The sequence below is a fragment of the Corythoichthys intestinalis genome, chromosome 2 (genome assembly GCF_030265065.1).
Source record: "Corythoichthys intestinalis isolate RoL2023-P3 chromosome 2, ASM3026506v1, whole genome shotgun sequence".
NCBI lineage: Eukaryota > Metazoa > Chordata > Actinopteri > Syngnathiformes > Syngnathidae > Corythoichthys > Corythoichthys intestinalis.
In genome coordinates, this window is record NC_080396.1 from 42,615,607 (window position 1) to 42,642,760 (window position 27,154).

The window sequence follows — 27,154 nt, forward strand, 5'->3', positions numbered from 1 at the left end:
TGCACTTTTTGTATGGGATGGCACTTCTGTCCATACGTATAGTTGTCATTTTTTACAGTACAGACTAGAAGAGAACTAAAAACCCAAATGTCATGGATAAATGGATGAAAACTGGTCGGGGAGTGCATTGTCGTACGATGAGGCGGGCACACTTTCGATGTTAAATTGTGTCACAACTACTGGACAGTTTGAGACTAACGGTCGCTGGTATGTTTCAGGTGATTACAGAGAGTAAGTTTGGTCTAGTAGACTTGACCATTTTGACAAGAGTCAAAATTTCAATTCACCAATTTGCTGATAAACAAGTCCCAGGATGCACTACAATACTGATGCTCCCGTCCACTGGCAGCACAGAGATGTTCTGAATTACTGGGCATATCAATGTCTTGTAAATTGTGTCTTGCCTTGTGTCTCACATAACTAATAGTAACAAATACACATTTTACAGTTGCAAGATTTTGATGCGCCCTTTCACATAACAGACTAAACTTAAGACTGGCCAATCACTGTTGAGCACATTCAGAGCCATTTGGTTGTCCTGGCATGTAAACTTACCTTTTTAGTGTCTTGATGAAAATATCACTCACCACTCAATTATGAATACTGGGTGGAAATGAAGAGGCCCCTAAAAGGCCCAAGCCCAGAGGTGGTTAGTGAGCATATGAGGCCACAAGGAAATATGCTTGCATCGTGTGAACCTGACCCTGTAAGTGAAGGCGAGAGAATGGTGCATGTTTGGAATGTAGAGAGCGCCTATATGGTTTGTGCTGTACTGTGAAATGTACTGCACGCTTAGTGAGCTTTGTGTGCATTGAGCCTTGTGAGTTTTCCAGTGTTGTCATCATTGTGGAAACATGCATACAGAAGTCTTTGTTTCTGTGATGTACACATCGCCTTTGTGCTCACACACATTTGCATTAACATGTTTTCCTTCACATCTGGCTTTCTCCGCGTAGCAGTAAGATGTCATGGCATGTTGTCCTGTCAGATAAAGCTTTGTTTGCTCTGCTTCCTTTTGTGACACATCCTTATTGTTTCCTGTTTTGTGCTTGAGCACATAGAGTACATCCGTGTAAACCTTCTTTGTCTGCCTTTATACGGTTGAATGTTTCATTGTATTCAGTCTGCTCCCACATCATATGCAATCCGGTGCTTGATCGCTTCTGTTTTCGTTTAATCTGTTGTTGACTTTGGGAATATTAAATAGATTCTCACAGAAACCTGGCTATTATAATTGATTTTTAACTTAAACAAACAGCAGCACTTCCAGAAAGTTTGGGCAATTGGGTGTTCCAGAAAAAGTTCAAGATGAACCCTGAAATACACTATAGCCTTCACAGGTTAATTCAATTTGGCCTTCTTAAACTTTTTAATGTGCGTTCAAATGTTCAGTATTTCTCTAAAAATGTCATTCTCTAAAATGACCATTTACAACAGGTGTTGCTATTATTATTTAGTATCTTATTTTCTGAGGATGTCCTATTCCATGCCTCTTCTAGACTCAATTTTTGTTGCAACCTACTGACTCCTTTAGGCTGTGTATATACTGGAGCCATATCTGATTCCAACCGGATTCCTCCTCAAATCTGATTTTTAGGACTGACTGTTCACACCATGTTTACCAACTGTCAAAATCACCGGGCCACATTATTGACACACTTGATAGGTTGCTGGCAGAGCCATATAAAGAGAGTTACGACACTCTTTGTTCTCGCAGCGGGTGGTCACGTGGTTCATGTAGGGCGTGAGTAGTTCCGAGCACAAGCAGCGCTGTCGTGGTTTGCAATGGAACTGACAGCGGTAATTGCGACATTTAAGGGAAAAATGGATAAAATCACGTATCTAAGTACTTGTTTGATTATATCATTGCATTATGACATACACTCACCGGTCACTTTATTAGGTACACCTGTCCAACTGCTCGTTAACACTTAATTTCTAATCAGCCAATCACATGGCGGCAACTCAGTGCATTTAGGCATGTAGACATGTTTTCAGACAATCTCCTGCAGTTCAAACCGAGCATCAGTATGGGGAAGAAAGGTGATTTGAGTGACTTTGAACGTGGCATGGTTGTTGGTGCCAGAAGGGCTGGTCTGAGTATTTCAGAAACTGCTGATCTACTGGGATTTTCACGCACAACCATCTCTAGGGTTTACAGAGAACGGTCCGAAAAAGAAAAAATATCCAGTGAGCGGCAGTTCTATGGGCGGAAATGCCTTGTTGATGCCAGAGGAGAATGGCCAGACTGGTTCGAGCTGATAGAAAGGCAACAGTGACTCAAATAACCACCCGTTACAACCAAAGTAGGTAGAAGAGCATCTCTGAATGCACAGTATGTCGAACTTTGAGGCAGATGGGCTACAGCAGCAGAAGACCTCGCCGGGCGCCACTCCTTTTAGCTAAGAACAGGAAACTGAGGCTACAATTTGCACAAGCTCATCGAAATTGGACAATAGAAGACTGGAAAAACGTTGCCTGGTCTGATGAGTCTCGATTTCTGCTGCGACATTCGGATGGTAGGGTCAGAATTCGGCGTCAACAACATGAAAGCATGGATCCATCCTGCCTTGTATCAATGGTTCAGGCTGGTGGTGGTGATGTAATGGTGTGGGGAATATTTTCTTGGCACTCTTTGGGCACTTGGTACCAACTGAGCATCGGTGGAACGCCACAGCCTACCTGAGTATTGTTGCTGACCATGTCCATCTCCTTAATGACCACAATGTACCCAATTTCTGATGGCTACTTTCAGCAGAATAATGTGCCATGTCATAAAGCTGGAATCATCTCAGACTGGTTTCTTGAACATGACAATGAGTTCACTGCACTCAAATGGCCTCCAAAGTCACCAGATCTCAATCCAATAGAGCATCTTTGGGATGTGGTGGAACGAGAGATTCGCATCATGGATGTGCAGCCGACAAATCTGCACCAACTGTGTGATGCCATCATGTCAATATGGACCAAACTCTCTGAGGAATGCTTCCAGCACCTTGTTGAATCTATGCCACGAAGAATTGAGGCAGTTCGGAAGGCAAAAGGGGGTCCAACCCGTTACTAGCATGGTGTACCTAATAAAGTGGCCGGTGAGTGTATATGAAAGTGCTTGTTTTACATTTGGAGTGGTCAGGCGACAACTGAAAACTATGTAAACTAACGCAGAAGGGAACTTTCCCATGCATGTTGTGGAGTGAACGTATCATGTTTCTGTTAGCATGAGCATGGAAAATTAGGTTTTTCTTTCTTTCATAACTAGAATACTGTTTTTCCAGAGAATGTCCAGATTTCCTTGATTCACCTACCTGTGGTAATATATTAAAGATGACGCCATGTATAAAATATTTTGTTCCCTAATTCTAAGTGGTAGTTCCAACTTTGTCACATTGACATATAAAAACACTTGTTTCCCAAAAAGTTTGGGTTTGTGGTCACAACTTTTAAATACTATTTTCCACTATTTTTTATAGACTTAGTTTGACCTGAAACACAAACAAATGACATTTAACAAATATTTCCTGCATAACAACTAAATTTTGAATATAGCCTCTAATTTTAGCAAAAGCAAACCTGTACCTCTTTAGAGGCATTTTTCATTTTGGAAGACAGGAACAACATTTTATGATTTTCCTCAATATGGTGTAATGTATAACAATAACAACTTATTACCTTTGATAAAGAAAATCACAATAGTTATTGAACAATTGGTGAAATTGGTGTCATGGTTCATTGTTTACACCTAACATTTTATAGATCAGCGGCCTGTGATGGTTGGTTGTGCAGCATGGTTTCCCCAAGGACCAAGAGCAGCAGAAAAAATGGATGGCAATGGTCAGTCGTCAAAACATGACCAAAAAAAAGCATTTTTGTTTGTTTGTTGCTATTTAAAAATGGGCTTAGTGCCCAAAGCCAGCAGTCACCATCAGCAGGCACCACCAGCAGCATGATGTCCGTCTATCCGTCCATCCATCACCTTCCGCTTGCGCCGGGGTTGAATCGCGGGGGCAGCAGCTTTACCAGGGAAGCCCAGACTTCCCTCTCCCCAGCCACTTAATCCATCTCTTCCAGCGGGATCCCAAGATTTTCCCAGGCCAGCCGAGAGACATAGTCTCTCCAGCGTATCCTGAGTTGGCCCCGGGGCCTCCCGCCGGTAGGACATTCCCGGAATACCTCTCCGGGGAGCCGTCCAGGAGGCATCCGAACCAGATGCCCGAGCCACCTCAGCTGGCTCCTCTCAACGCGGAGGAGTAGCGGCTCGACGCCGAGTCCCTCCCGGATGACCGAGCTTCTCACCCTCTCTAAGGGAGAGCCCGGATAACATATATATATATGTATGTATATATATATATATAAAATTAGTTTTTATTATAATTTTGTGTCTATTATTTGTTGAAATCACCTTTCAATTTATACAGATCTCTAAAATATAATAATGTCAAACATTTTGGTGTAAAGAATACAGGGCGTACTTGGTACTCTTTCATGAGGGGGATACCTTACTTCAACGCTTACAAAATTGAGCTAATTAGCACGTCAAAGCCGGTCGTCTACTAATACTCACAAATACAGATGAATGTGTACGTGAAAAAGGGTCTCTGAAAGAGTTAACAATTTAAAAGAGGAAGGGACAATGAATTTATCCCTGGCGATACAGTCCTAGTTAGCAGACTCAGCTTAAAAAGTAGCAGAAAATCCTTCATCAACCAAGATAAAATATATGTATAATTACGCCACGCATCTACAAATAAAGCTCAACATATACATCATAAAGCACCTCCGATAGAATAAAGACTGTTGAAAATTCAAAAGGGATAGTTTTTTTCATCAACTTACCTCCGAATATACTTTACAGCCAGCCATTTGTATGAATGTGGTCCGCCCTCGTCGAAGTCATGTTTGGAACTACACGAGACTCCATAACCCAGAAGTAAAATCGTATAATGGATCCTTATGGCAATGTCGTAACCCTCTTTCTAAGGCCCTGGCTGCTGGGCAAGGAAGGCGTCATTCAGCATAAAGTGACGTCAAGGACAGTCAAAACCCATCTGAGCTGTTTGGACTGAAAAGCATGTTGCGCATATCAGGTACGAAACTACCTCCTGTATGTGGTTTCAATCCGTATCGCAAATATCGGATTTCTGTGCTTTGTGACTGTTCACACTACAAAAGAGCCATCCAGTTTAAATCTGGATGGACTAAAAATATGATTTCGGCTGCAAGACTGAACAAGGCCTAAAAGCTCAGAGGCCACTTCTTTCTGAAAAAATCCTGCTCGAAGCCTTGCAATGGCAAGGTACTGTTGATAAATTTTGAGTTTTTGTATTGCTCTAATGAATTTAACAGTTTTATGAAGAGTACTTTCCAACTCGAGCAAAGAAATGTTTTTGTTTGCAATTGGACAAACACCCGTTACAAATGTTGCTGTTCATCTCCTTGCTGGCAAACAGCATAAAGTGTGTTCTGACAGGTTTCAATCATACACTGGTAAGTAATTTTAACGCGCACTCACCATGGGTTGATGTCAGTTTGCAGGATCTGATAAAATGATGTGGCCGAAAGTAAATCCGTGGTCTCAAAATTGTCAAATAGTCTGGTCAAGCTAATAATGGTTATTCAGTCCATCATGTCCTGATTGCAAATAGCAAATAAAAATGTGAACTTGGCGTCCTTCAAACTTTCAAACAAAACAAAAACAATACAACATGCTACTCTGCGGTAATCTACATCGTAAACGGTGTGTGCGGTTGAAAACTGTATCCGCCCAGCGCTCCACACCTGTGCAGAAGAAGTCACTGATATAGACATAGAGGCATAGTGATGACGTCATTGCCGTAGTGGTGGCATTGCCACATTGCATCATTCAACATAAAACTGTTCATAAAAACGGTTTTAAGGAGATATTAATGCATTATAATCCTGAGTAATGCTCACCCAGCTACCCCCTGCAGCAGATCTATTGCCAAGAATGGAAGACTAGGGTGTTGTAACCCACCTAGTGGGTACATCTTCTATAGCAGCTCAGTCTGTGGACAAAAATGATCTGTAGGTCATAAAGATGACACCGACGTTTATTTTTACCCGAGAAGGCTGCTCTTCATTACCAAGCTTCCAAATTATATTTCAGTAAGTGTGTGGATGTTTGCAAGCAGCACATGGAGCAAACACATTTCAAAACACTTACTGTATATACAACTGCCACACACCACTATGTCGACAACTTTGCCGAACCCTTGAATCAATTGAGACATTCTAATATAATTGTGCTGTTCTGCTTGCTTTGTGGTTTTATACTGATTGTGTTACTATTGCATCACAATTTGGAATGGCTTTGAGTGGAGTTGAGGGGGTGTTTTGAGTTTGCATTTTTGTCATGTATGAGACACAAGCTCACTGAGCACACTGTAGGCCACGGTGAGCAACATCAGATGTGTACCCTTGGGTACACATGCCTGTTCAAAACCCTGGATCATAGCCAATTACATGGCTTATCAAAAAATGAAACTACAGCAGCTATTTTCAACAAAAATCTCGTTGTTCATGAGATGTGTACTATGTAATATGTGAGAGTTTAACCATAGGAAGAATCCTGCTTTGACCTGGGTAAGGTCCAGTTGTGGCATTGATGACTTCATAAACAAAACATAATGAACAACCACAATGGGAGTACAGTACAACAAACTCACACATTAAAACTGTTCAGACAATAAAGAAAACCAAGATTCCTATTGCAGCTACACTGCAAAAACAAACCTTCTTAATACGAGTTAAATTCCCTTGTTTTCAGTGTAAAACTACTAGAAATACTTGAAATTATCAGCCAAATTTTACTCACTTAGATATCCTGAAATAAGCTTATTTTCAGCTAGATATTTTTCTTAACAGACTTATTTTGAGCAAAAAGTTAGTCTATATAATCTTAAAATAAGCTTGTTGGTCGGAAATTCAAGAATAGATATTTTGTTCAAAACATTATTTGAAAGCAAACTTGGAACAAGGATGGACTTATAGGGAAAGTGAAAATACCCTTTGGTGATAAAAGACTGAATTACAAAGGGCAACGCACTAGTAAGCCTTCTGTTGTGGAGCATCCTGTACAAAAGCTAATTCTTGTATTGGAACGTTCGAAAGCTTACTGAATTATGGTTATTTCATTTTTGAAAATTATTCATTTGTTTGTTGATACTAGTATGCATAACTTTGGTGGGAGTGTAAAAAACTGAAACCTAATTTCTGTCTTCCAAACGTATTTATTTTGTAATTCACCATACATTTCTGTTACGCTTTTATTTTGTTGTATTTCCTGTTCCCATGTGTTTTGCAATGTTGGTAACTTGAGGGCGGGCCAGAATGAGTGACAGCGAATTGTGAGAGTTTTGATCTAGTCTAGCGGCCCCTTTGGAAAAGGCAAAGCTCTTATGGTGATCCTTTTATTTTCTAAGGTGATCGGTTGGTCAAATTAACTAGATTATATCTATGGAGGTAGATTTGTGTCTTCATTATTCAATCAAAGAAAAAGTCACTTCAATAAAAAAAATGTGTTTGAATGCAAAACTAAATTTGAAACTCAAAAAAAAATGTATTTGGAACCTATTTTTCTTTGATTGAATTTTTTGTTTTGATTTAAGTCATTTAATTTTTTTTTTTTTTTAATTGAAACAACTTTTTGATTGACGTAATGTAGTTTTGCGTTTGGACCACATTTTGGCTAAGACATTTGTGTCTTTATTATTCAATCAAAAAATAATTTGCTTCAAACAAAAAAATATATATTTTCAAAAGAAAAAACACTTCAATCAAAAAAAAAAAAAAATCTATTGTAGAAAAAAAGTTTTTGAATGTGAAAAATAATTTGGGTCTCAGAAATTCGCATTTAAACACTTAATTTTTCATTGAAATTGTTTTCTTTGATTGAAGCAATCCTTTTTGTATTTGACTTATAGGTAGGACATTTGTGTCTAAATCATTCAATCCCAATAAAAGTTGCTTCAATCAAAAAAACTATTTTTAATCAAAGAAAATAATCAGTTGCAAAAATATATATATTTTTTGAAAATCTTTTATTTCAAATATATTATATATATATATATATATATATATATATATATATATATTAAAGTGTCAATTTTTTTGAAAAGCAATAAGTTTGAACTATTTTTTTTTTTAAAGTGGAAAAAGTTTTGGACACACTTTTTTTTTTGAAGTGGAAAAAGTTTTTAAGGCACTTTTTTTCAATTGAAGCATTTTGACACAAAGATCCAACTTCAACGCTACTTCCGACATGTTTAAGTGGGAGGTGACTACGTCAATGGCAAAAAAGCATGAAGCAAGAATAATGGCCACCAGGGCTCCATCCAGCCACTGGACTCTGCTCGAGTCCAATAAAAAAAAAAGAATATTTCAAATGTCACACAAACGTCCTACTCATAATATGGCTCAAACACAAACAGGGTTGGTTCAATCAAAGAAAACAATTTCAATGAAAAATTAAGTGTTCAAATGCGAATTTCTGAGTCTCAAATAATTTTTCACATTCAAAAACTTTTTTTCTACGATTGAATTTTTTAAATTTTTGATTGAATTGATTTTTCTTTTGAAAATGTATACTTTTTTGTTTGAAGCAACTTTTTTTTTGATTGAATAATAAAGACACAAATGTCTTAGCCAAAATGATGCCCAAACGCAAAACTACATTACGTCAATCAAAATAGTTGTTTCAATCAAAAAAAAACTTGACTTGAATAAAAACAAAAATTTCAAAGAAAAATAGGTTCTAAATACATTTTTTGAGTTTCAAATTTATTTTTGCATTCAAACAATTTGTTTTTATTGAAGTGACTTTTTCTTTGTTTGAAAATAAATATTTTGATTGAAGCAACTTTTTTTTTTTTTTTGATTGAAGCAACTTTTTTTTTTGATTGAATAATAAAGACACAAATCTACCTCCATATATATATATATCCATTCTAAAATTAGATATTAATTCATACTGTAGCGCCTGCAAAGATTGGCTTCAGTAAATTAGCACAGGAGTCAAGCTCTCTTTTCACCATCAACGGAAGCGTCGCGTTGTCGTATCGAACGCACCAATAGGAGCGTCACATTGCGTTTATGTTGAATTTTATTTTGTAAGCAACATAGAATTTCTTGTGCGCAGAGTATGTTCAAGTAGTGCGTGATTGCACACGCGTGCAGCTTAGAGGGAACATGGGTACCACATATATCTTTCCTTTTTACAATCCATATTTACAATTGCTATACATTCAAATGTTCCATCTAATAAACTTCAGGCATCCAGATTGTTTTTCACCTTCTATGATGACATGTTTGTTGAACCTGAAAGTCTCTTTCTCATCGCAACATCAGAGCTGCAATTCCCATTAAATATAAATGGTAGTTTAATACACAACAGGTTCAAAGTTGTCATACTAGAGTTTCACATAAGACAATAAAATCTGTACATTTTCTTGCCAACATCAACAACATCCTATCTTATCTCTACCAAAACATGTTCCGAAGGCTTGATTACTAACCTTGTGCACAGACTCCTGAGTAACAAAAAATGCTAATGCCAATATTCAAGATGACCAATGACTGGTTCAAACTACTTTTCTCTATTTACAGTTTCTCTGCTAGCCTACGTAATTACTCATGCAAAATATTTAGACTTTGCTACATCCCACCATTGACAATAGGAGTCACAAGCTTTTGTGTACCATAAGAACACCACCCACGTGGCACACAATGTCACATATGTACACATAGTAGACTCCCACACACGATTTCAAAGATGTCATTTATGCTGACATGGCTACAGCGGGCGTAAATATGTTGCCAGTGAAACCAGAGGGCAACTTTCCATCAAGTGTAGGTTTGAAGTTTGTGTGAGTGACAGGCTTGTGTATTGTCAGTGAAAACATGGGTTTGTGGGACAAGAATGTAAATAATAAATCTGTCAGCTGTCCGAGCTGAGAAATAAATAAAGAACTTCAAAACAACTACCAATAATTACAATACAGTATATGTATTTCTACACATCCATTTTGTCCACATAAAATTGCGGGTGGGTACAGTAGAGGCCAACTCAGCACAAGACATGGGAAACAACAGTGAACTGGTCACCTGTCACTTTCACACCACATTTAGACAACTTGTCACACTCACACGAGCAGATAATTTAAGAGTATTCAATAAACCTAAAATGGATGTTTGTTTTAATGTATAAGGAAGCCGATGTACCAGAAGAAAACATAAACAAAGCGTAGAGAGTATATACATAGTTCGGAATACAAATGGTAGAACTGCTGACTGTGAAGCACAGATTTGAATGACTAGAGGAAAGAACCATAATACAGGTGTGGGGCATTTAGTCACACCTACGGATAATTGTGTCTTCAATGAACGTAACGTTCATGTTTTTGGAATGTGGTAGTAAATCTTTGTACCCTGAAAAAATGCATAAAAGCCACAGGGAAAACATGCAAACTTCGTACAGTGAATAAGAAGCTGAGATTTAAAGCCCAAACCAACCACCCACCTCCCTCTATTCAAGGTGATTGAAAATTAACCCCCTATTTTGAAGTACAGTAGCCTACAATGATTATTACTTTATTTCTTACAAGAAATGAATATGATAAAATTTATCATAGCACTGGTTGTCCAACTTGTTATACCTAGTACATCTTCAAAAAAACTTTGATTTTAGAATGTTAAAATATTAACATTAGAACTACTGAATATACGTATTAAAATGTGTGTGTGTGTGGGGGGGGGGGGGGGGGGGAATGTTTAAAATGTATTAAAAATTAAAGTGAATCAATAGTTGCATCTATCTGTTTGAAAACCAAGACTTCACTGATTAAATGTATGTCTTAAAAGTGTACTTAAAAATTAAGTACAAATGAAGTGTACTTAAAATACAGTTATAACAGGGGCGGAACTTAGGCTAGGTTCATACTGCAGGTCGTAATGCACATTTCTGATTTTTTTTGTCATATCTGTTATTTTAGCGTGCCCGTTCTGACTGCCTTTGTCCATTGAGCCTGTTCAAGTATCACGCATGCACACTAATTCGCAGTCCGAGATGCGTTGTTCACACTGACCCACATGTGAAGGACCATCATAACAAATGCTGGCTCAACGTTATTCTAGGGTAATCATATTTTGATTACCAAAAACAGGACACAAATAACAGACATAAATAATCTGTATTGTGTCTGATATTCAAAGTTTATATGGACTGATAGCATGCACGCACTGTGCGTGCATGATGCACACATGTACGGACAGTTTGCCCAGACTCTCGGCCGTGTAAGCAATCTGGAAATATTGCTTATTTGGAGCACAAAAGAACACCGAGCATTCTCAGGCTTACTCACCCCCATTTTATTTTTCTATGACTGTTGTGATACCCGCCTCTTTCCAAAAATCCAAGTTTAAGCTAGGCGCTAACGCATATCTACAGTTCCAACGCCGCCATCTTCCGTGCTTCTCGCTCTTTGCTAACGTAATTTCTGCATGAATTCCGATTTGGGGGACTTGACAGTTCAGATTGCTGCCAAATTCTGGAAAAATGTGGCCCAGATTGGATTTTAACCACATACGAAAGTGACCTGGATCGGATTTGAAATGGTCCACTTTTATGCGACCTGTCCCGTTCAGACCATCAAATTAATGCCTGACTCGAGTCTGAAAAACACGAAAAAAATGGATTTGTGCATTAAGACCTGTAATAGGAACCTAGCCCTAGTGAGGTGCGACCACACTCAGGCCTCTAAGGCTAAGTTCATACTGCAGGTCTTAATGCACAATTCCGATTTTTTTGTCAAATCAGTTTTTTGGGCGTGCCCGTTCTGACTGCCTGTTCAAGTATTGCGCATGTGCACTAATTCGCAGTCCGAGATGCGCTGAGCAAACCGACCCGCATGTGCAGAAGCATCAAAACAAATCACTACGCACTATGCGTTCGTGACGTGCATATGTTTGCCCCGACTCGGCCATGTACACACTACTGAAATATTGCTCAATTGGCGCACAGTAAGAAATCAAACAATATCAGGCTTATCCTTTTCTTCACTGTTTTTTATGACGGTGGTCAAGCCCGCTTCCTGCGTAGTAAAAGCAGAGTTCACGCTAGGTGCTAACGCTGATGAACAGCTACATCGCTGTCATCTTGCATGCTGCTGTCGCTCTTTGCTGACGTAATTGCTGCATGAATTCCGATTTGGGAGACTTGACAGTTAAGACCACCGCCGCATTATGGAAAAATGTGGCCCAGATCAAATTTAAACCACATACAAAAGTGACCCAGATCGGATTTGAAATGGTCCACTTCTATGCGACTTCTCACATTCAGACCGTCAAGTTAATGCCTCACTCGAGTTGGAAAAACACGAACAAATTGGATTCGTGCATTAAGACCTGCATTATGAACCTAGCCTAAGGGGCCCAGTGCTCTGCCAAAATCTGCTACATCGGCGAAATGTGTTACATTAGTCGAATTTGACACCCAAAGTACTACCATGCGCTCTAAATGTTTTGTTTAGATGCATACAGGCATAACGTACTAAAGAAATGTCTGAAGAGGGTAATACATGCAAAAAGTATCTTTGCCTCAAAGATACTTTTTGCATGTATTACCCTCTAATACTTTTAACCATTGTGTTTTTTTGTGCTAGCTTTGAAGCAGTTGACCACATTAGTCACGTCGCGAATTTAAACCATCCTTATTTGATATAACTACATTTAAGTATTTTCTGCAGGCATTTTTTAAGTACGTTATTCCTGTATGCATCTAAACAAAACAAGTTTAGAGCGCAAGGTAGTACTTTGGATGTCAAATTCGATTACTGTAGCACGTTTCGCTGATGTAGCAGATTTTGGCAGAACACCGGTTGTCTTGAGGGACCCGCGAATAATCGTCCACTAGGTCGGATGATCCATTCAGGCAGTCGTATTTATGCTCATCGCACCCAGGGCCTGTTCATGTTCACATTTCTTCCACCACTGAGTAAAGCACTGTACTGGAAGGGCCTGTTCACATTTCTTCCACCACTGAGTAAAGCACTGTACAGAATTCTGGATATGTATTTCATTTTACTTGATTAATTTTGTTGTTGTTGCAAATTAATATTAAGACAGATTAAAATATTTTGTAACTATTTTCATGTTTTACATTTAATTTGTATTTGTTCATGATTCTTTCATGTGAAACCAGAAAGCGCCTGCCTTCGATAGGTGGCACCAGTACTCCATGATAAGAATCGGTGGTGTGGCTGAGATCATTACATTTTATTTCAAATTTAACATGAGCCCTAGCATTTGCCACCACCTTCTCGAGTTCTCTTCAAACTTCAACTGACGTCACAAGGTTCTCTGGTGAGATGAAAGGCATCAATTTATCGTATTCGCCTTTGATGTTTCTTCCTTATGATGGATGGGTAGAGCAGAACTGCCCACAAAGGAAAAAAAAATATCAGGGTTGCATGATAATCACTTAGTCTTTAAGAGTCACGCATGTCTTACACTACACATTTCTGTACTGGCGCTCATATCTTTTCTTTTTCTGGGTTATTTGTCTCACCTTTTCCACACCGCTGTTTTCAAACACACACTAAGTACACGCTTTAAAATTGTAATGTTTAGTGATGATGCTACCCATGTATTTAATCCTTCTAACAACGTCTTAATGTCGTGTGAATTATGCCAAGCGGTTTACAAAAAATTGCATTCATTTCTATTAGAATTTGATTTATTACATACTCGTATGGCTTCTAATGAATGTGAATGGTTGATGACACTCAGGACCAAATATTATAACACACATCCTGAGATCATTACTTTCCTTAAGATACTTAGAAATATCCGCATATGACATATATAAATTTTGTTTCATTTAATGTGAATGGCTTCCGATCGCAGGCAAAGAGAACTAAAATTATGGAATACATCACCAAATTAAAGGCAGACCTCTTCTTCATGCAAGAATCACATCTAGCCAAATCCGAAGAGAAATATCTTAAACACTCAAATTTTAACTTGATGTATTCAGCCAGCTATAACAGCAGACAAAGAGGAGTATCAATATTAATAAATAAAAGGATCTCATACGCATTAAATAGTGCAATTGCAGACCCGGAAGGTAGATTCATAATAGTACAAGCTACCATAAGTAATAAACTGTTCACATTAGTGAACATATATGCCCCAAACAACGAGGATACACAGTTCTTCCACAATATCTTTGGTAAACTGAGTGACATGTCAGTGAACTCAACAATTATTATAGGAGGGGACTTTAACACTACACTTGATCCAAGTATAGATAGCTCCAATTATAAACTCACTAAACAGTCACAAACTGCAAGAACCATTAGGAAATATATGGACGATTTTGGCTTAAGTGACGTCTGGAGAGCAAAACATTTAACAAAAAGGGAATATACCTTTCAATCCCTAGCCCATATTTCGTGTTCAAGAATCGATTTTTTTCTAGCGAATAATTCCGCTATTAATAATATTTCGCCAAGAATACATCCAATAATCATCAGTGATCATGCACCAATTTCTTTAGCCCTTAAAACTGACTCCCGCACGATACCCCACGCAACCTGGCGCTGTAATGATTCCTTATTAGATGACCCAGCATTTGATACATTCGTTAAGAAAGAATGGAAAGACTTTATGGAACTTAACGATTCCCCAAACATCTCACCGTCATTGCTCTGGGAAACAGGAAAATGCGTAATTCGAGGCAAGATTATCTCATATTCATCATATAAAAAAAAACAAGAACAGAAGTTGGAAAACGAATTAGAAATGAAAATCAAACAACTGACGGAGGAATTCGCCAATAATCCCACAGACAATACCACAAAAGAACTTTTCAGCGCCAAAGAACGGCTCAATAGTATTCTGTCTAAAAAAACTCAGTTTCTGTTACAACAACTACGATATACCAATTTTGAGCGTAATAACAAATCCGGGAAATATTTAGCAAACCAACTCGAACGTAACAAAGAAAAAACATTAATTACAACAATACAAGATTCAGCCGGCATAATAACACAATCACCAGAAAAAATTAACGAAACTTTCTATAGCTACTACAAAAACTTATACTCGGGGACAAACGATCATAATGAAGACATTGACCTATTCGTTAATAATCTTGACATCCCCCAAATAACTTTAGAAAGCCAACAATTGCTAGATACCCCACTTACCCTCGCTGAATTATGGAATGCCGTAAAGGACATGCCAATAGGTCGCGCACCGGGGCCCGACGGGTTCTCGACATCATATTTTAAACACTTTTGGAATATGCTGGCACCACTTTTCTATAGAATGGCCCTGGGTTGGCGCTCGCGCGGTTTCTCCACCCGTCTGCGTGGCTGTCGCGCACCCGGTGGGGCTTGCGTGCTGCTGGATGTGGTAGGGCATGCTCGGGTTGGGGGTTCCGGTGCCGGGATTGGCGATGCGGCGGCGTAGGGTTGGTCGCCAACGGGCTTACACTCATAAGAGATTCACACGATTACTGGGTTCTAGATCACAGAACTGATTTGAGTACACTCTACCCCTTTCAGTCACTTAGCTTATAGTCTTATAGACACCCCTACCCCCATTCTCCTCTTTCACTGGCCAATTGGCCCCCACATGGTGTAAACCGGAAATACATCTCGCTGACGATAGCACCAGCATATTAGTAACTAGTTTAGATGCTCAATGTATTTCTTGTTGTTGTTTGTGTATGTGTTTCTTTTCTTTCTTCTCTTGTATTTCTTTTCTTCTGTCCCCCCATAATCCCTTCCTGTTCGCTGCTTTGTCATAATAAAAAGGTATTTTGAAGGATCACAATGGGAGTATGTCAGACTCTCCATGTGAAACATTAAAACTGTTCAGAATCCGGGCACTTAGACTTCCATTCTCTGTGTCAAACAGCTGAACAGGACAGGTTTAAAAAAAAAAAAAAAAAAAAAAAAAAAAAATTATACAATAATAGAACAACAAAAATTATAGGGAAAAAAAGAAAAAAACAAAAACAAAACAACAACAAAAAAAAACATTTTAGTTACTTTGAAAGTGGAAACTACCTTACAATCACCCGGTATAATATTCATCACAAATATTTAGAAAGTTTGTAATGTTACCAAAACGCAGTCAGCGATACCATAACTAATATAGTACTGTATTATTGCTCCATCTACAGGTCAAATGTGTTACCTGCAATAAGATTGGCAATTGTACATTCACTTAAGAGAAAAATAATAATACCCATAAATGTAGTGTTAATTCTTGACATGGATTACACTATATTTTCAAAACTTGAACATTGGCAAAAAGAGCTGCCTTTTGCGACGTTGTCTTTTCTTCCTGCACGCAAGCAAACAGATCCCCGATTGGTTCAAATTTGACATGATCCTTTCTCACCCAATCGAAACATACGTATTTTGCTGGTCCTCTGGAGAACACCCAGCTGTTTACAACCTGCAAAACAAGGATATGAAACTTCTGAACGACAATGTGGTCGCAAATCAAGTACGTAATTCATATATATATATATAACAATGAATTGTTCTTTGCAGACAAGGGTAATATTAAGTTCGTGTCTAATTGTGATATCTGAAATGTAGCTTTTGGCCAAGGTTCTTGGGCTAATCGTAGCTAGCTGAATACTATATAATACAGTAGCCTGTGTGATAGTACTTGGCAATGCATATTTTTACAGCTGACAACGCATCGCTGAGTCGTAGCAATTGCGTTGAAGGTCTTGTATTTTGAAGATAACGCTAATTTATTGAGGAATCGGTGAGTAAAATCCGTTTGCTATTGAGCAGCCTCTGTCGTCATAGCTGGAAACGAGACGTGTCTTGTGAGCAACCAGCAATGGTGCAAGAACGCCCAGCGTCATCAAGCCAAGTGAGGCGAGAGGTTCTTGAACGCACCACTACTGCAAATATGGCTTGGAATTATTTTATTTCATAAAAGCACTCCACAATTTGTTATTACATTTAGTAACGAATGCACCCGAATTGCACACAAATTAAAGAGTGTTATATATTATTACACCTGTTTTGGGGATTAAATAGACACCTTTGTCTTGGTCATTTCTTTCACTTCTCAATTTTCCATAATGTGACTTTTAACTGTTTACAATATTGTACGTCTCAGGCCCTCTTGCAGTGTACACCATGTGTATTTGAAACAAAATGTCAATGTCTTTATAGCCTCACTGCCTGCCACCCCCCCCCCCCCCCCCAAATCTAGTACATTTTCTCAATTCCAGTTAATTGTTACCTCTTTTTAAAGTAATATTAAAAACATCTTTTGTGAAAAAAGGCAAACATAAAATGTATCTCAATAGCAAGTATTTAGTGTTTTATGTGTTTGATGAGTGCAATTGTTGCATCATTTTAGACAAACAAAGCTTGTGATGACAACAGCAAAATCAATAGATGATGACATAAACAGCCAATTGCGACTGTGCTTTGTGCCATTACTTAGGTACATGGTCACATATTAATATTTTTCTTCATCTATGTCTTCTTTTAACAGTAAGAAAGATCTTCGTTTAGGACATACCTATGCTTTGGGACCAAGTTAAAATGGTAAGTCGAGGTAGTTATATATTGACTGTTTTGTTATATTTATGCATAAATCCTGTAATTTTCAGGCAATAAGCTGCTACTGCTTTCTCTCCCACTGAACTGTGCGGCTTTTATAGCTGTGAGGCTTATTTATGGATTTTTTGGGGTCAAACAACTTTCATATTTTCTCATTAAAATAAAAAAAATTAAAAAAAAGGTTTTATTTTAATTATATTTCATTACGACCTGGCGTGTCGTGCTGATATTGCCATTTGGGGTGCGTTCATATTCTCTAACCACTAGCTCTTCCCTTATGACAACACTAATGAATTTTCTTGTGCTCCGACACAAATGCATCCTTAGCTTTTTGTTGGTGTTCCATGAAAATTGGTTTGTTAGAATTGACATAAATACTAAATACCATACATTTGGCGCAACTACAGAAGGACAATTGAAGTCGAATCATGGATGTTAAACTACTAGAACCGACAAAGGTTGCCAGCTGCTTCATCAGACTTCATCAAAAAACCTCGAGGATTTTAAAGATGAGAAGGGCTCCGCCATTGTGGGTGTTTTGACAGATTTAAGTCAGGTTTTCGTTGGCTATCCTCTGGGAAATGAAACAATCAATTTACCCCTGGGCTCTGTCGTGGGGCCGTTCCTCTTTATCATCTACATTCTTCCCCTCGGTTCCATTTTCTGTAACCATAACACCTCTGTTCACAGCTCTACATTTCCTTAAACCCAACCTCCCATTGTCCACCTTCCTTTCTCCCCCTATTCTTAAAAGACATCAATTCATGGCTCTCTTCAAACTTCCTGCTTCTCAATAGCTCAAAATCAGAAATCTTACTATTAAGCAGCAACGCCATGCTCATTAACTGCAATAACTTCTCGATCTCCGTTAACAATACCCATTTCTCCCTCGACCCAGGTTAAGAGCCTGCCTGTCATCCTAGACAGCACTGTGTTCTTACGTTTCCAGTAACGACATCACCAGATCAGTTTTCTGCCATCTTGAAAATATTTCTCGTCTCCGCCCTTCCCTCAAACCCGATATTGCCACCACTCTTGTCTGCAGTCTATTCACCTCCCGGATTGACTATTGCAATTCACTGCTCATCGGTCTCTCTAATAAATCCCTCCAGAAACTCAGCAGCACAAGCCTCATTACAACAATCCCAACTACACACCATTTTACCCCCATCATCCGTCAGCTCCATTGGCTTTCAGTAAAACAAAGAATCAATTACAAGATCCTCCTTATCACTTCCAAAGCTCTTCAGTGTCTGGCGAAATGTTATCTATTGTGACCGTCTTATTAACACTCCTCCCACTCACTCCCCTCCTCTTTTACCCTCCACCTTTCATTTTCCACCTTCGTATCTTGTCACCTAGGGTTCCAGAGTGTTTAACCACTCTGCCTTCCTCTCACATCTGGAACTCTCTAAGCCCTGATCTCAATGTAACTTCTTTCCCACTTTCCAAATCCAGGTGCAAACAAATCTGTTCGAACTATCATATCCATCTTGACCTCTGTTCTGTTTTGTGTTAAGACTTCTTAATTTCCTCTTACTTTTATTTTCCTATAAGTCTGTGCTTTAGCCAATTTTAATTTGTATTTCTGGTGTAGTGACCTTGAGTTTTGAAAGTTGCTTTGAAAGAAAATGTATTATTATTAAATTATGAAAAACTAAATATTACAGTTTAATGAGTGCTGAAGCATTTGACAGCATTGCCTTGCACCACTGCACAAACAAGTGACTTGTTCAATGTGCATTGTTCATAAGATCAAAACACTCAATGTACAGTTGTAAAACGTGGACACAAGTAGAGTTGTGTCGACAGCTCCTCTGCTAGTTGGACTCGGTGCTTTTTTTTTTTTTTTTTTTTTTTTTAACCCTCACTTATTGAAATTCGTAATTGAATTATTACTTATTTATGACAAGCACCATTGTTATTTATGACAAGGACCATTCCAAGTCTTGGCAGTTTTTTTCACTGTGCTTTTCTCACATGACTTTACTATTTAACATTTTATGGTTTTTAAACTCATGTTTATTCATTCAACAGGTGTGACAACTATTCCAGGTAATCTATTCAGAGAACTGGAGATAAACGTTTGGAGAAAATGGAGCACACCCCTCAGCTATCTGAATATGGTGATGGTGAGGATCTACAGCAGGAAGAAGATACCATTTGTCAAGACAAATGTATGGAACCTGACACGCCTGACAATTACAGTCATCTTGATAGCGATGTTAGCAGCGGCTCAGAGTCTTTCGCCTGTCAGCACTGTGAGAGGTGTTTTACCAGCCACCAGGCCTTGGAAGAACACATCCATAGCCACTCTTTGATGGTGATTGTGCCAGAAACATTCACAAGCAAGAAGGGGAAAATAGCTCCTGGTTTGGATTTTGATCAGCTGCAGTGTGACAGTATCGAGCCTACAGTTTCATTAAGGTCAGATGTACATCATGAAAACATGAATGCTCCTGCATGTAGCACAGTGCCACCTGATGACCAGGTGTATGAGCACCATCCTTGCAGTTGCTGTGAAAAGATATTCACTACAAATGCCAACAAGCAGCAGCATGAGAGTACAGTCCACAAGAAGCGTCTGCAAATTCCTCGTGTGGAACAAAGTGACGTACCCCAGAAGGAACACCTTAAGCAGATTATTATTGCGGCGTCAAATCATAGATCTGAGATTGAAACAGAAGTTGTGGGGAATGAAGTTGAAAGTACTGGAAACTACATGCTCGATGTATCCAGCAGTTTCTCTGAGAATCTCAGCTTCTACTTGAATGGAAAAATTGTGTCAACAAGCACAGTGAGTGGCTACGAAGCAGCTGAAGTTCATGCTGCTTGTTCAACATTGATTGGACTGGATACCCTGATTCTGGATCCGACCCATTTGAACATGGGATTAACCATTGATTCCATTCTGAGCAACCAAGAACTGTTGGGTCAAGCCCTTGCCAAGAGAAGAATAGCAGTACCTCCTCTTTTACCCCAAATTCAAACAGAACTGGAATCTGAGGTGGTGGTGTCATCCTCTTCCTCAGAAATCGTAGCTTCGTTAATAGAAAATATACTCCCTAAGAATACAGGATCCTCACTTGTCGCATCAAACTCAACCGATGTGTTTCTGTCCCCTAAATTGGATCAGATACAAGAGACGCAGGACACACTGCTTACAGATGGCCAAACAGATTGCTCCTCTGTATCTACTGCAACAGGAAGATTCAAAAGAAGAACTGGATCCCCACAAAGTTCTCACCACATCACCGCATCTGATGAGGAAACGGCAATGGCAGAAACAGATGGTGATGCTGCTACTTTACGGTACATGGACACCCAGTATAGCTCCATTCTGCACCAGCTTGCCATTGAAAAAGGAAATGGAATCAGAAGGATTCAGGAAACTCAGGCAGCTCCTGTTTCAACAGAGAGCTGGCCTCCTGTAACTGCTGACAAAAGCTGTAGTCAGCAACCACTGGATCTGTCCAATACAATTACACGAAATGAAGTTGATTCATCATATGATGCTGCGCTGGATTTAAGTTTGCAAAAGAGGAACCTTGAGGAATCCCAGCTGACATCAAATTTACTTTTGCCCTCAGAAGATAATTCAAATGTGTGCATGCAGGAGACGGCAGTCCTGAGTGTTGAAGAGCAAAATATTAGTCTCGCAAACCATGAGACACCTTTTGTTTCAGACCTCACCATTGTTACTAGTCCAAATATGGTGGACACTGTCACAGAGGGAGTTGTTTATGGACTTTCTCTTCCCTCCTGCCCTCAAAAATTTTCACCTGCCACCCACACACCTCTTGGTTTCCCACCAGCTTCACCATGCACGATAACATTTGCTCCACCAACTACAAACGCAGTACTACCAAATACGCCATCATTAATCACGGTTCTTGCCCCACCTCTATCTATCCCTAGCCCCTCAAGCCAACCAATCCAAGTGTTGGCTCCAAATATATCCCCTGAGCCACTGTTACTTTGCGCAGAGAATGCCATTGATTCTTCACAATGTGATATAACCCCTGCATTTGCAGCTACAAATGCAGCAAACATTGTCACACTAGCACATCCACTCGATCCCTTGTTGAATCTACCTGGCCACATGTTTCTTACGGATCACATTTCCCTTAACCCGCCAGTAAATGAAGACCATAACATGCCTGAGATACCATTCACAACCACTGCTGCATTAAACGAACCCCTCATCAACTCGTGCAACATCACAAGTAACACAGTGCTGATAGAATGCACAATTTCCCTTGACTCTCCAGGGAACATCCCCGCTGCTGTAACAATGCACGACAATACAGAGCCACCACTATCCACGCAGATGCTTGTCAATCACATAGAGCAGCAACAGATTGTCTCATTACCCAATACCGCGACTGTGGACCCCACCCATCTCATGTCCTCTATTGAAGAGTCTGTTACATTGTCTTCAAGCACATCAGTAATGACAGATAGACCTGCCAAGAATGACGAGCCAGAACAAGGCCTCGAAGAAGATAATTTGTCGTCAAGCATCTCAGTGATGAAAGATTGTCCCACTAAGGCTGAAGAATCAGAACAAGGCCTCAAAAAAGATACTTTATCATCAAGCACCTCACAGATGATAGATTGTCCTGCCAAGACTGAAGAACCAAAGCAGAGCCTCGAAGACAAGTCTGCAAATGCAGATGAGAAGAAACCTGCTGACAGTACTGATTCAGCAGGAGAAATCACTTCTGACAACTCAAACCCTGTTGAGAAGGCTGAAGAAACAAAACCGCAAAACATTGCGCCAACTGACACCGAGCAACAGACCTTCGCCAAGAACTTTATCTGCAATGTCTGCAACGTGCTGTTCCACTCAATGAAAGAACTCGGCCATCATGTCAGCGACCATGCTGAAGAATGGCCCTACAAATGTGAGTTCTGCGTTCTGCTCTTTGACAAGCCCACTGCTTTGCTTGACCATCGATCAAGCCTACATGGTGTCGACAAGACTTACATGTGCAGCGCTTGCCCCAAAGACTTTGTCTACCTTTGCAATCTGAAACAGCATCAGGAGGAGTTCCATCCTGCACAGCAATGTACATTTACTGAAGAAGAAAAGGGAAAAATCAGACATCAGAATTACAACCATTCTACAAAAGTCGACAGAGAGCCTTCATTGCCTGATGTCTCTGAAAAACAGGTAAAAAAAGAAGACAGTGAAGTGGATGTGGCTGCTGAAGAATTGTTTACAACCATTAAAATCATGGCCTCAGATGGAGGCAAACTCAAAGTTCCTGACGTACGTCTTGGCATTAACCAGCACTACCCCAGCTTCAAGCCTCCGCCCTTTCCATACCATAACAGATCACCCGCTGGATCGCTGGCCTCAGCCACAAATTTCACTACCCATAACATTCCACAAACTTTCAGTACGGCCATTCGGTGCACCAAGTGTGGAAAGAGCTTTGATAACATGCCAGAACTACACAAGCACATCCTTGCTTGTGCCAGTGCCAGTGATAAGAGGCGGTACACGCCCAAGAAGAATCCCATCCCACTACGCCACTTTGCAAAAAAACAAAACGGAGTCCTGTCTCTTACCAATTCAGAAAATGAATCGAATGCCTCAAATAGAGCAAGCCAATCCAATGGATCTACAACAGAGTCATCTTCTGTCAAGATTCAGTTGAAATTACTGAACAAAAGGAAACGAAAACTGGGCCAAAGGGTCATGCCGCAGAGGAACAAGTCCTTGTCAAATAAAATATCCCCTTCACATGTGCAGGAGGAGTTATTTGTTTGCCCTCACTGCAGCAGGGAGTTCACAATGCAACGCAGCCGAACCAAACACATGGCAGTCTGTCCCAAAAAACCTAGAGAAGTGAGGACAAGGAAATCGGAAGAGATCTCTGTGACAAAGGAAAACAATGGACAAATTCATAGTGGGCTCCCCCACATTAACGAGCAACGAATCTCAGCACAACCTAGGACAAGACTCCAGACATCAACGCCAGTTAAAAGGCCCAACTCACCACCTTTACTAAAAAGTATTTCTAGTAAGAGGCCTAAGCTAGAAGATGCCAAAATGGACATTTCCACTTTAAACGAACTCCATGTAGTTCGTTCTTTCAACCGCCCTCTTCGCCAGTACACACGGCTGCATCATGGCATTAAACAAATTCCGTCGACACAACAAAACGAGACGCATGCACCGAGCCGAGAGGAAACCACTGCCAGTGGAAGCTCTTGAGCAGAGTGCTCTAGCGTGAAGACCTTCTTGCATACCATTCAGGTAATGTAAATAACATTCATTCATCTTCTGTATCGCTTATCCTCACGAGTCTCTGCACTTCCACTGGGGCTGTTCTTTCATACCATGTGTCAGCCCCGTTTGGTCCTTTCGCAGTTGATGATACGGCACTTGTGTAATACCTGCAACTTTACTCACTTTGTGTAAATTCTGTCGTTTTGCATATTTCAATTGGTAAAAGTGGCCTTTTGCATTAATAGTGTCAATTTGCAGTTGCATAATGGATAACACGTCTGACTACAGCTCAGAAGAGTCTTGGTTTGACATTTTGCTAGGAATGTTGGGCAGCCTTGCCCAAGGGTTTAACCCTTTTGCACTCATTTAACTAATTGGCTGCCACTAACAATGTGTGGCATAAAAGGCACTGAAGATGAGCATTCACAGCCAGTCCTCCCAATTTAAAATATTTGGATGTCTATCCTTGTCAATAGATGGCAATGAGTTTAATACTATGAAATTGAAATGTAATAATAATAACTAGTTTTATTGGGGGCCAAAACCAAGTGCACCACCAACAGAGAAGGACTGAATGTTTTTGGAAATAAAACCAAAAACATACATTTTTAATTGTCTTTCAACTCCTTGTTGATGTACAGTACATTGTGCGAAAGTTAATAAACATTGATCAGTTGGAAATGTTTAGAGAACATCAAATTAACTTCTAAATGTCCTGGTGCATTTTTAGTTAATCCTGAAGTTTCATCTTTGGGAGTTATATAGTATATGTTTTGTTGCCCTTTTGTTCTAATGATTACTGTGTAGGGTTAAATGTAGTGCTGCAACGATTAATCGATTAACTCGAGTATTTGATTAGAAAAAAAATATTCGAATTAAATTTTGTTGCCTCGAGTATTCGTTTAATCAAAGTGGCCTTGTAATGGAATATTCGAATTAAATTTTGTTGCCTCGAGTATTCGTTTAATCAAAGTGGCTTTGTAATGGTTTATTTTGAAAGTGTTTACATTTAGTTTATTGATTAGGGTGGATACATTGCCCTCTGGTCTGCCTCATTTCACATGGCTGAATCCAACTGCTCCAAGTTAAGACCAACGTAAGCTGTTTTTGTTTGGACTAATGTTTTTTAATGCATTCGTAATTTAGTTTATATGTATATTTAGCCGTTTTTTTTTTTGTTTTTTTTTTGGTGGGAATATGAGTGAACTATTTTATTAAGAGCATTGGGGGAAAAATAGCATTTTATAGCATTTAAGCTAGCGGACTCTTGTTATGTAAGTTAGCCAATTGTTCTTTTGTTGTACACAGGTCCTCATTTATTTATGTTTAATACCATTTGAGGCTCAGCGCAGGTATTTTAATTTTTCATGTTCCTTATCCGATTACTCGATTATTCGAACTAACTAGTTCATAGATTAATCGACTACTAAAATAATCGATAGCTGCAGCCCTAGTTAAATGCAAAGGGCGCATTTTGCTAAATTAACTTAATGTCATGGTGCAAATTAGGTTAATCCTTAAGTTTCGTCTTTGGGAGTTATACTGTATATGTTATGTTGCCCCTCCTGTCTAATGATTACTGTGTTGGGTTAAATGCAATGGTCACATTTTTCTTTTGATTTAAAAAGTTAAGTATCTGATTACATGACTCAATCGTGCTATGCCCAAGCCAACTCTACCAACTATGCCTGGGCTGGGAATATTTCCCATATTTGAGCACTGGCACGGAGCACTTACTCTCCTCAGATGAAGCTTGTTATTCTCTAGTGTTCTTAAACAAAAACAATATGGAGTGTAGTAATATATGTTTTATTTCAGGCTAAAGTCATTAAAGTAAATGTTTTAACATGATGTGTCACTTTTAGGATGATAAACACCCTTGACACCTCTTCAGCCATCAAAGACAAAATTCATTATACAACAACGAAATGAAGGAATTGAGGACAAAACTTGGTTGAACACAACTGAACTACTTCTGCAAGTATGCAGTATCAAAGTTTGGAGGTTGGTACAGTCCTCTATTTCATCAACTTTCCGTCAACAGCCAGGATTTGCACTTTGAAGTTAATCTGACAGCGACGTGTTGTCGAGGAAATGGGAAGCGTTGAAGCTGAAAGGCTTCTCTCATTTCTCGCTTGGCGAGCTACTCTGCAAGGATGGCAGGCGGCAATCACTGTCAGCATGGATTTGCACTACTTTCTCCTTATCGGTAATATGTTGCCTTTTGGGTTTAAATTCTCTACAGCATGTCCTTTGCTTGTTTTACGGTTGCGTGGTATTAAATAGGCAATTAGGCCTTAAACAATGATTATGACTTGCCATTAACCTTAAAACTTTTGGCAGATCCTTGAACAGCAGCCAAAAGTATTACCTAAAGCTTCATTTCAAAGTTGTTCAGGATACAAGTACTGGTGTCAGAAATAGAAGTGATTATTGGGAATGTATTGCTCAACAGGGTTGACTTGCCATAGAAAATCTTGAGTGAATTAATTTGCTCTACTTTCTGTGTATTCATTTGATGGTTTCAAGAACTTCTCTCATACCATCTACTAAATATACCTGCGGTATACAAGCGGAATGAAATGAAAGGAATGTTTCTTCAGTTTTCTGTAGTGCTAAAAACTACTTAAAAAACCCAGTGATGTTCATCTCTTACAATATGATAAACTCATGAAGGTAGGTCATGGTCATTTTCAAAAGCAGCACTCAGATGCAATCATATCATATACTAGTAATACTGTATATGTTTGGGTTTATTTTTTTGTAAGTATCAACTGTAGACTACAAGCACTTCATCTTGGCTTGCTCTCTGTGTAACATTTAATTGTTCATTATGTACATTGTTATAATGTGAATTCTAAAATACCAATGTCCACTTGGTTAATTCTGAAAATTACTGTAAACAGTTGCAACTAATCTCATTTGCAGAAAGAGCTTCATAAGCTATTAGTTTAAACAGGGTACTTATGTAATGATGTTATATCTATCAAATACATATTTAATTTGCGGGAACTAAGATGTGTGAGCGAGTAACGCCTTTTTTTCAGGGGGACAGAAGTACATATATACTTATTGCCTCTGCAATTCTTGTACCTCCCACATATAATGTTGGGTGTACAGAGTGGTCGTGGGACTGCTATCAGACTGTGAACGTTTGTGTAGCATTTCAAAATGTAAATGAAGTCCTGTATATTTATTATTAATTTAAAAGAATACATGATTCTGAAGATGTTTGATTTGCACTTTTTCCCCTAAGCTTGTGGTCAAAATAAATATCAAATGTTATTGTAAAGTA

At 39.1% G+C, this 27,154-nt stretch overlaps 1 protein-coding gene across 2 annotated transcripts; it reads left to right on the top strand.

The window, feature by feature from the left end:
- Window positions 1–4,868: 4,868 nt before the first annotated feature.
- prdm2a (PR domain containing 2, with ZNF domain a) lies at window positions 4,869–27,154 on the top strand. 2 transcript variants are annotated; one of them, XM_057828832.1, is made up of 4 exons: window positions 4,869–5,084; window positions 17,551–17,603; window positions 19,656–23,886; window positions 25,725–27,154. In XM_057828832.1, the coding sequence occupies exon 3, from the start codon at window positions 19,714–19,716 to the stop codon at window positions 23,842–23,844; it is 4,131 nt and encodes a 1,376-aa protein (XP_057684815.1). In that variant the 5' UTR covers window positions 4,869–5,084; window positions 17,551–17,603; window positions 19,656–19,713; the 3' UTR covers window positions 23,845–23,886; window positions 25,725–27,154. The 2 variants fall into 2 exon arrangements, with proteins under 2 accessions (XP_057684815.1, XP_057684808.1); XM_057828825.1 differs by lacking the exon at window positions 4,869–5,084 and adding an exon at window positions 16,420–16,533.